This window comes from Sesamum indicum, linkage group LG3 (assembly GCF_000512975.1).
Source record: "Sesamum indicum cultivar Zhongzhi No. 13 linkage group LG3, S_indicum_v1.0, whole genome shotgun sequence".
NCBI classification, from domain to species: domain Eukaryota; kingdom Viridiplantae; phylum Streptophyta; class Magnoliopsida; order Lamiales; family Pedaliaceae; genus Sesamum; species Sesamum indicum.
In genome coordinates, this window is record NC_026147.1 from 5,497,614 (window position 1) to 5,509,513 (window position 11,900).

An 11,900-nucleotide genomic window follows, 5' to 3' on the forward strand; every position below is an offset into this window, starting at 1 on the left:
AAATTTATTTTAGTAAAAAAATCATCGAATTTGTTGATATTAGTAAAAAAAAAAAAATGAATGAAAATTTCATATATTAATTTCTGCAATTGACTCAGTACTGATTTATTGAAATTCAAACAAATATTTTTCTAACCAGACTAACCTTATTAAGGTGAAAATATACCTCCCCACATGCATTATCATGTGAAGATATATATAGTGGTAGTTTAGTTAAAAAAATATTTATTTAATCTGCAATAAGCCAATTGTGAGTACTTATGAATTTCTATTTAACTTTTTTTTGCTAATGTAAACTAATTTGACTAACTGGAATCTGTTTATTTGACTAAAATAATGTTAAGAATATTAGATTTAATTTTCTAAACTACAAGGGATTATAGGTGTAATTAAATCAAATATAAAAAAATAGCAATGTAATTATCCCTTTTTTTAAATTAAAATATGATTTATCAAGATTATAATATCATATATATTTTTCGAGACATCAACATCTTATCCATAGAAAATGAAAATATATTTAGATACACAAACGTGAACGGATCGAATTTCGTTCTCACCATGTTGTCGTTTAGGGAGATGGTGATTAGTCGTCCAATACAATGATTTTACGATGTGTCCAAATATTAATATTAAAAAATTAGTGTTGCTTAACACATTAATTTAAAATAAATAAATAAAATAAAACTAATTTAGGAATATTATCGACAAAATTTTTTTCTTGGTGTGGGTTAATTTCATATTAGTATAGATAGATAGTATGAATCATACAGATAAGAAGAAGAATTTGAGTACGGTCAGTTAAAAGTACAATAAGGGCAATTTTGATAATTTTGACGGTGATTTGACGCACACTTCGATTTGATTGGCCCAACCGAGCTTGGGCTACTGATGTCTTATGGGCTGCTCGCAGATGGAGAGGCAAACACTATGTTCTACGGCCTACCGCACTCTTTTGGCCTCGTGTGTGTACCATATTTGGCGTGAGCGCAACATTAGGCGATTTGATGAAGTACATAAAGATACACGCACTGTGGGTGTACTGATGGTTCGAGATGTGCAGCAGATGATTCTTAGTGTAGAATTACCTACTGCTATTAGCACTTGTGCGCTTTATCACTTATGGTGGATTCCTTAGCCTGTCGAGGAAACCGCTTAGATTAAGCAAGATGTATTGTACTATTATACTTCTTTTACTTAATGAAATTTACCTTTACCGAATTTTTTTTTTTTGATAATTTAAAAAATTTGTATTGCAGTGTAAGTAATCGCTACTTGTGAATGAAAATGGAGTTTTCTTTTTATATAGTATAAGATAGCATAGTTATAGATACAAAAGTAACAAATACTTTTAGAAAATTATATCTTAAAGTCTAAAACATGCATATTTTTTACAAAATTAACCTTTTAATGCATATAATATTATAAAAAAGTATGTTATATAACTTATAAGTTTTTATTCAATTACATGTCCACATAATAAATATGTATCATATCATTACTTAAAAAATATTGAATATTATATTAATTATATTATAGATTTGCATATTTTACAGTATATATACATATATATGTTGGATATAATATTTTAAACTTGTATATATTGATAATTTATTTAAAAAAAAAAACACAATATATATAACAACGCAAGCAAAACTTATATAAACTTTTTACTAGTTATGTAAAAAATATATGAATTGTAAATTTATGGAGTTTATACAGATTCTATACTAAATATAAAAATTATAAATTTTGGATAGTGTTTATTTTAAATAAAAAATTTATATTATATTTAGGAGAATGATTGTAATAAGATACGCTAGGGGTGCAAATAATAAGGGTATTTTCATCATAAAAAATTTAGTGTATATCATGAGGGGGCTATTTTATTATATTTTTTTATAGTTTAGGGATGTAAATGTACTTTATGCATAGCTCAGGGATGCAAAGTGTATTTAACCTTTAATTATATTACCGTGTCATATTTATTAAGTTATGATAGTATTTTTATTTCATTAAAAATATATATCTTTTTTAATATTTTTAAAATTTTAAACCAAGTTTATTGAATTCAGGAAGTGTCAGGTCTCAAGTCTAAAACTTTTTTAGCTGGTCGATTATTGAATTCTGACAAACTAGCTCCAAACCCAACCCATCGATGTCTCTAACTGAGACTAGTGACCCCAAAAATTACAAAAGCTACTCCTAACAGCCTTTCACCCCCTAAAATGCGTGCCCCTATTGACTTGGTCAAACTTTCATATAATTTTTTAACAATAGAAACCCTCGGGAGTGTTTCTGTAATTATCAAGAGGTAGAGAGAGTGTCAAAGTAATGTATATGGGGATGTCTAACATAATTCCAAAATTTTTTCATTATTTATATTAATTTTTTAATTCAAATTTAAATTATTTTACTATTTTTTTAATTAAATCTCTATATAAAATTACACCTTTTAATAATTAATCTATTCAATTAATATATTAACAAAATTAATTACTAGATTATGAGCTTAATTAAAAAACTATCACACTTTTACAATTATTTAAAATTATTAAAATAAAAATATTATTTTGTATCCTCTATTTTTACTTATAATTAAATTTTACTAAAATTAATAAATAATAATTCAAAATAATTTATATAAATCATATAAAGTTAGTAAAATAAATAATTTATTTATTAAATATATTTTAAATTATTAAATTAATATTTTAGAAAAAAAATCCCCCCTTTCCTAATCCTACCACCATGCCCACCCTCAACTACGACCTGTACCCTCGCCCCCACCACCCCATTGCAGCCTACAACCTCTCCTCACTTGCACCCATCTTTCGCCGTCCTATGCTATTATCCGACATCAAAATATAGGGGAAGTTATTTTAAAAATGTAGGAAAAAAAATTAAAAAAATGAGGTTTTCTGAAAATATTTAGAAAAGTAAGTAGCACTGTGGTGATTAACCGTAGTGCCACAATTTATATTTTTTTAAAAAAAAAATTATATGCCACCGCGGTGGCTGCTTTTATTTATATATATATATATATATATTTAATTTGTGAATTGCAATTCACATTGTGAATTCTAATTACAATTAATATTTGTGAATTGGGCCAATTTGACCCAATTTATAAATTTATTATTTTTTTATTTTTTAATAAATTAATTATATTTAATTAATTTTTAAAATTATATTAATTTTTAAAATACAATGAAACGTACAAATGTAATAGTGCATTTTTTTCTATACAATTTTAAAAAAAAACAATGAACCATACTGATAAGTTTGCGACAATGTTGGAATCCTTCGATTGAAACTCGAGGTCAGAATTCAAAATTTAGAAAAAAAATATAAGAAATTCTTGTGATATTATAAATTATCTTATATAAAAAAATTAGCAATTTACTTTTATTTATTTTTTAAAATATAATAATAAATAAAGTAATTTGTTTTATATTTAAAAAATAAATTATTTTATGTTAAAAATACAAAGAGATAAATTGCTATTTTAAATATAATAAAGTAATTTATTTTATATTTAAAAAATAATTTATTTTAAATATAAAATAAATTATTTTATGAATTGTTGTATTTTAAAAAATAAAAAAAAATAATAAATTGCTAAAAAAAAATTTATAAGATAATAATTTATACATTTATAGTATCACAAGAATTACTTGCATTTTTTTTCTAAATTTTGAATTCTGGCCTCGAGTTTCAATCGAAAGATTCCAACATTGTTGCAAACTTATCAGTATGGTTCATTGTATTTTTTTAGGATTGTATAGAAAAATATACATTATTACATTTGTATGTTTCATTGTATTTTAAAAATTAATATAATTTTAAAAATAATTAAATATATTAATTTATTAAAAAATATAAAATATATATAATTTGTGAATTGGGCCAAATTGGCCCAATTCACAAATATTAATTATAATTAGAATTCACAAATTAAATATTTTTTTTATAAATAAAAGCAGCCAGTGACCGCGGTCGCATACAAATTTTGTTTTTTTAAAAAATATAAATTGTGGCACCGCCGTTAATCACCGCGGTGCCATTTACTTTTCTAAACATTTTAAGAAAATCTCTTTCTTAATTTTTTTTTCTGCATTTATTAAATAATTTCCCCCAAAATATATATGTATAAATGTGTAAATATATTTAATTAAATATGTTTAATTATTATATATTTATAATATAACATATATGTATAATTTATGAATTCTAGTAGAATTTAGTTAAAAAATATAGAATAAATCTTTTAATTTCAAAATTTAAAATAATTCATACAAGTGATAATTTTTGATAATTTTTTTATTTAAATTTATAACTTAGTAACTAATTTTTATTAATATATTAATTGATTAATTTAATATTTTAATTGTTAAGACATGTAATTTCATATAGAGATTAAAAAAAAGTTAATAAAATAATTTAAGTTTAAATTAAAAATTGGTATAGATAATAAAAAAAATATAGGGGGTCGCATTATTTATTTTCATAAATATTACTTTGACACCTCTTCTATCTTTTAATAATTACAGAAATTACACTGACGACATTTTTGTTATTGAAAAGCTAAATTAAAGTTCGACCGAGTCACAACGGCATTTTTGGATTTTAAAAACTATTAGGGACGATTTCTGTAATTTTTGAAAAGACAAAAATAATTTATGTAAAAAAATAATAAATAAATGGGTATAATGTAATTTCCCTCAATGAAAAGATAGGCATTCTCTGTGTCTGTGGTCGTAATTCTATTACAAAATTTCCCCACTTACCTGCTGTCGCAAACATAGAAAGAAGTGGCTGAAACTGATCTCGCCCTCCAAACTATCTATATTTTGATATAATTACTCTCGTAAATTCCATATATATAGTTTGAAAAATTAAATTTAGTGCCCCTGATATTATTCTCGTCTAATAAATAGATCATTTCATTGCTTCAAATTCATCCGAAATTGCTGAGATTAGTTTAAAAATTAAATGAAAATCCATATTTAATTACCTCCAATTGACTTAATACTGACTTATTGCAGGTCAAACAAATCTTTTTTTAATCAAAAGAACCTTATAAAAATGAAGATATATCTCACCTTATGCATTATCACGTGAGGATGTATAGTGATAGTTTGGTTAAAACAGATTTATTTAACCTGCACAATAAGTCAATTATGGTTACTTATAAATTTTCATTCAATTATTTTTTGCTATTATCAACAAATTTAATAAATTTTGACAATTAAGATCTGTTTATTTGACAAAAATAATATCAAAGGTACTATATATTATTTTCTAAATAATAAGGGATTATACATATAATATACATTAAATTTCAAGAACAGAGCGACGTAATTATCTCATTTTTTTAAATTAAAATATGATTTATCAAGATTATACTATCATATACTTTTCGAGACATCAACATCTGATCATAAAAAATGAAAATATATTTTGATACACAATCGTGAATGGAATTTCATTCTTACCATGTTGACGTTTAGGGAAATTGTCATTTGTGGTCCAGTACGTGTTTGATTTTAATATTAAATAATTTTTTATTTAATAATTTAAATTTTTAAATGAGATTTTACATGATATTAGAATTTGTTTCATAGTTTCATACACGCACACACATACAGAAAGACTGATTTATAAACTCTCTAACTTCTGCTACTGCATCTCAATAGCCAAATCATTGTAAGAAAATGAGCTCTGAGATTCCCTTGATCATGTTATTCATCACACTTTTCTTCTTACTGATGCTGAAGAAGAAAAGACAGGTTATGATTTCAAGAAGGCTTCCTCCTGGTCCTAAAAAGCTCCCAATCATAGGCAACCTTCATCAACTTGGAAAGTTGCCCCATCGATCACTTCAAAACATGTCCCAAAGATACGGGGATCTCATGTTCCTGCAACTGGGATCCGTGCCTGCACTAGTCGTCTCGTCCCCCGACATGGCCCGGGACATATTTAAAAACCACGACCTCGTTTTCTCGGGCCGACCACCTCTCTATTCCGCAAAGAGGTTTACTTACAACCTCTCTAGCATCTCTCTAGCACCCTACGGCGAGTACTGGCGACAAGTGCGAAAAATCTTGGTTTTGGAGCTAATGACGGCCAAGAGGGTCGAATCATTTGGCCAAGTACGGGTTCAAGAGGTGGCTCTCACTATGGAGCGTATATCCAGCAATGCTCCAAACGTTGTCGACCTAAGTTCACTGATGTTTCTGCTATCCAACAACGTTGTTTGTCGTGTGGCTTTCGGCAAGATGAGTCCTAGTGATGATAGAAACAGCAGTAGGTTTCAGGAAATTCTTGGTGAGGCGCAGCATTTGATGGGAGAGTTCAACGTTGCCGATTTTTTTCCGTGGATGGGCTGGGTTAACAAGTTTAACGGGGTAGACAGGAGGCTGGAGAAGAATTTCCGGGACCTGGACAGGTTTTTCGACCAAGTAATTGAAGAACATCTTGATCCCATGAGGCCTGAATCAGACAGCGAAGATATCATCGATGTTTTGCTGCGAATTCAGAAGGATCCAAATCAGACAATCAATCTGAGTGATGAACAACTCAAGGGTGTTCTTATGGTAAGTTACTTTCATTTCCTTTTCCAAAATGCTCATTGTTTAACTCTTTCCTATGAACTTCTTTCTTTTTATTTATATATCATGATGATTACATAACCACATCCATGTTTTCTTTCCTTTTTTTTTTTTTTGTAAAAATTATCTATTTGAAAGGTTGCCTTACAAACCCTATCTAAAATCATATTTTACGAAATTAAAACGATCTATACCTACTAATATGATTTGCGAATTTGTTGGTGCATCGTCATGTGAAATATCGTTTGTTATGCATGTTTCATATGAACTGCATTATTTTGCCCTGAAAAGGAGAAGTTTTCAAAAGGCTTATGAGCCGTTTCAAGTTTTTCATTTGCAATCAATGTGGGACGCTTGCTTACATTAATTATATATACAAGATAAAATTTAAAATTAAGCCATCAATTATGTATGCACTTTACCGTATTAACAATCATAATTATCTTGCAATAGAAATTGGATAACACATCTCTTTGTAGGGGATATTTTTTAACGGTCGTTAATTTTAGAGGATAACTGTAATTTTTCAAACAACGAGAATACATTTATAATTAGGACGAATCTCAAAAGTACCCTTTATAAGTTACTCTAAATTTCACCTCTGAAGAAGGCTTAAATGCAATATTGGTCCTATAACTTAAGAAATTTGGTGTTTCGTCATTTAACTTTTTAGGTAGTATCTTGGTCTTACATCTTTTTAATTTTCGCGATTTAGTTCTTTTTTCGTCGAAATTCAGCTTTTTCACCAGAAAAATGCATGTACCTTCACACACTAGAAAAAAAAAATAACTATTGTCTACAATTTTAATAATTATGGATTAAAAATCATGGTAAATTCTTTTTATTAACCAAGATTAAATAAAATGATGCAAAAACATATATTTTCCACCAAGAAAAAATTAAGTTGCTATGGCTTTTAACCATGACAAATATTTTAGCCACCTTTGCAGATACTAGGGCTAACAACCGTAGCATGCCGTGGTCATGAATGACTATTTGCTACGACTATTTTGTTATTAACCATGACAATTAGTCATAATTAAATGTTGCGTTTTTTTGTAGTAACAAGACATTTTAAAATTGGGACTTATGTTCCTATTAGCCCATTCTGCCATATTCAGAGAATAAAATAATTAAAATTTAAAAAATAAGAAAAATATAAAATATTGTTATATAAATTTAAATAACGAAAATATCAAATAATCGAAATTACACAATAAAAATTGCATTTAATTCTCCAAAGAATTTACAAATTCGTGAAATGTGAAACGTGTGAAAATCTTGATTGTTTTAATTTACTCAACCTAAAGTCAAGGTGCAAAATTACGTGAAGAAGTCGGCCATCTTACGTGGTGAAGTCATATCCACAACGTAGCCTGCACAAAGAAATTAAATGACATACTTCCAAAATTAGGCAAAATTAAGTTGACTTGAAATCTTTCAATTAAAAGTTTTTGAATGAATTTAAGTTGTATGAATACGGGTGTATATTTATTTTTATAATAATTTATTATTTTTTATTTCATTTAAATATATTTATTGATCAGAATGATGCATTAAATTAATTTTTAAATTTTTAAATATATTGAATAATATAACAAATTACATATTATAAAAAAGGAAATATGTAATTGATCAACGAAGATTATGAACAAATTACACTTTTAGTTCCGTAGAATAGAAATTCAATATTTTTAGTCCTCTATTAAATTAATTAATTTCTAATAGTTAATTAATCCAAGCATAGTCTAAAAGCAAAATTTTAATTCACAATTAATTAGCTCAGCTCAATTCATTTGCACCTCACCAACCATAAAAACCACTTTCATTGTATTTTTTGTCCTCCAATTATGCATGTTTGACATTTTATTCCTTTATATTAATATTACAGTTGCAAAATAGTCCTGTATATTTTTAATTTTTCAAATTTTGTACATATTTGGTCCTAAAATTTTAAAATCGACTAAAAAGTCTCATATACCTTGCACGTTTAGGTGGAAGACCAGTGGCCAATTTTAAGTTTCTCAGGTCAAATGTATCCCAAATTTGTGAAAATTAAATATGTTTAGGATCATTTACAACCTGAAACACCAAACATACATAGTTAAAAGATGAAAAATACAATTAAACCCGTAAAAACTATATGAATCTAACTCTTGGTTGGAAAATTTCAACCCAGAACGATTGAGTTTGATTGAACCTGATCAATTATATGATATGGATAATATGCTCCTTCTACGACTAATTTCACGGATTTGAATAAAAACTTTCCCTCATTATTTGAACATTCATTGCAGGACATATTCGTGGCTGGAACTGATACTTCGGCAGCAACAATCATATGGACAATGGCAGAACTGATGAGAAACCCCCACGTGAAACAAAAAGCCCAACAAGAACTGAGACAAGCAGCCAAAGGAAAGACAAAAATACAAGAATCTGACCTCCCAAATCTCCCATATCTTAAACAGGTCATAAAAGAGTCATTCAGGCTCCACCCACCCGCCCCGCTGCTGGTCCCGAGAGAAACGACGAAAAGTTGCACCATCGCTAACAGCTACGACGACGTCTCAAAGAAACCAAGAACATCTTCCAATTCCACAAGGGAGACTTGCACCGTTGCCGACAGCTACGACGTTCCCGCGAAAACAAGAGTATTTTTCAACTGCAAGGCGATGTCCGCTGACCCCGCGTACTGGGAGGACCCGGAGAAGTTCTGGCCTGAGAGGTTTATGGACAGGCAGGTTGATTTTAGAGGACAGCATTTTGAGCTGCTGCCGTTCGGTGCCGGGAGAAGGGGCTGCCCTGGTATTAACTTTGCAGTGCCGCTGGTGGAGCTGGCGCTGGCAAATCTGCTGTTTTGCTTTGATTGGGAACTCCCAGAGGGGATGTCAGCGGAGGATGTTGATATGGAGGAAGCACCCGGGATCACAATGCATAAGAAAACTCCTCTTTGCTTAGTTGCTTCCCCAGTGAACTTAGGGTAGGATCGGACTGTATCTTTCATTTCGTTTAATATATTTTCTATTTTCGAATATGTTGTATCTCTTATTTCATTTAATATATATTTTCTATTGTTGGACATATTGTATCTTTTATTTCAGTTAATATATATATATTATATGTATAAAGATAATATTACGTATTTTATTCAAGAATTTTTTTTATACACGTGATATATATGTGTGTATCAGTGTGTGTCACTAAGTCTATTATAGTTTCATGCCTTTTTATTTCTATCATTTCAGTATTCAATACACGATATATCAATATTTTTAAATCAATCAACAAATTCAAAATAAATTAAAAATCAACATACTACGTACACTAAAAGTAGCCTAAATATTTATATCCGTATAACTCAACCTCACAATATTTTAATTATGAGGCCTCAACCGTACCACTCATTGCAATGTTTGAAGACAACCTTTGTTCAAACATTGTAAAGTATAAGTTCATAAAATCTCTTTATTAGTCCCTTTTTTTCACTTGTCACTCATCTCTCAAATTATCATTTACCCATTAGTAAATTTAATTGAGTCGTGTGCAAATCACATATAATTTTTCAATCAAATTGATTGAAAAATGATGATAAAAATTGTCAAAATATCAAAATTACAAAACTAAATTGTAAAAATTAATTTGTTAGAACAAAAAATGACACTCTCATAAATTTCATGATTAAAATTACATTTTTCTGGAGTTCATATATAAAAGAAAACTACCAAATTATACCAAGCAGACCTAAAAAAAGAAGTACACAGTGATGGAAAACGCATGGAGCTAGTATTGAAATTTGGCTCCCATTATTTCTAAATACATACCTCATAAATACATCAATCGACACGAATTAATAAGTATAGATCGAATTTAATTGAATTTGAAGTAATTATACGACAAGCATAATATATTTATGATATAATTAACGTATAGGGTAAAAAAAATGACCAATCATATATTTTATAAGTGTATCAAAATTATTTTATAATTGATTTGATCTAAGCGAAACTAAATTTAAATAATAATTTTTTCCGACAATGAATGCGTATTGAGCAAATTTTAAGTCGGTTGAGCCGTTAAGAAGTCTAATTATAGACTAATAATTAATATTTCTTCCCACGTCAACAAGTTACTGCTTTATATCTATACTACTTTTATTCCCAGTTGGAACTTTATACACAATATCTCTTCATAAATAATGATTCACATAAAACACAACTTTCACTAATCAAAGCAAAGGAGAAGTATACAATAATGTAATAATTGAGGCCAAGGAGACTACCAAGTGGAACTTTTCAAACATAAAAATATCTTTCATAGTACCTTAAATAGAATAAAAATTTGTCTACTTTTTATCGGGTATGGATTGCGTTTGATATGACCCGACCCGACCCGTGACTCGTAATTATAATCGTCGATCATCAAATGCATGGAAGGTTAAGATTTCGATATGTGCACTTATACGAGTACAAATATTTGGCTCTATAAATACTCCAAAATTATTTTTGAGCCAAGAATCATTATTGTATTTAGAGAATATTTTAACAGGCTAGCTTAAGAATTGCAGGATTTTAACCGCAAATCTCCCAACAAGCCTAATGTGCATTCATTTTTTGAGGTCCAAATACTCAAAACTACCCTCGAGGTCCCAGCAACCTCCCCCACCCAGATTAATAATATTCGGGAGTAGTTAAATCTCGACTAATTTACAAAAAAGTAATTTCAACTTCTCTCCCTCCTTCTGAAAAGGATGTACATTATAATTTGTAATTTCATAATTATGAACTTTTAAAATATTCTTGTTAATTTTATTATTCAAAGGGGTAAGACGAAACGAGACTCTCTTAATGATATGAGTTCACTATTGCATGTAACAGTGCCACATATATCTTATTTTCAAGTATTTTATAAACGATTATATAAATATATTTTGATATTTTCTATAGATTCATTTCAAATAGTAAAAATGATCAAATTTTACGTACATCAAATTATTATCAAACACAAAAAGTAAATAAGGAAAGGAGTAGAAAAAATAGCGTATTATGAATTACATTTTCACGCGAAAGATCTATTATTACATCATGGTCAAAATAAAATTTAAAAAAAAATTATTTTGCAGTGATTAATATATGTATAGATAATAGACTTGTAGAAAATACAAATGTGCAACACCAAAATTATTTAAATCCCATTATATAAAGATGGTGAAAGAGAGATTGAATCAAATTTTATTTGAAAAAGACTGAAAGAATAGTAGTGAAAATGATTATTAATGGATTAAAT

The 11,900-nt window shown here is 28.2% G+C and overlaps 1 protein-coding gene across 1 annotated transcript; it reads left to right on the forward strand.

Moving 5' to 3' along the window:
* LOC105157480 (cytochrome P450 71A9-like) lies at window positions 5,641-9,698 on the forward strand. Its single transcript, XM_020692384.1, has 2 exons — window positions 5,641-6,599; window positions 8,912-9,698. The coding sequence occupies exons 1-2, from the start codon at window positions 5,718-5,720 to the stop codon at window positions 9,599-9,601; spliced, it is 1,572 nt and encodes a 523-aa protein (XP_020548043.1). The 5' UTR covers window positions 5,641-5,717; the 3' UTR covers window positions 9,602-9,698.

What these genes read in the sequence shown, in the direction of transcription:
- LOC105157480 (XM_020692384.1), top strand. Translation starts at nt 5,718, where the DNA reads ATGAGCTCTGAGATTCCCTTGATCATGTTATTCATCACACTTTTCTTC. An exon ending in AACTCAAGGGTGTTCTTATG is followed by an intron (nt 6,600 to 8,911) that starts GTAAGTTACTTT and finishes CATTCATTGCAG; the next exon opens with GACATATTCGTGGCTGGAAC.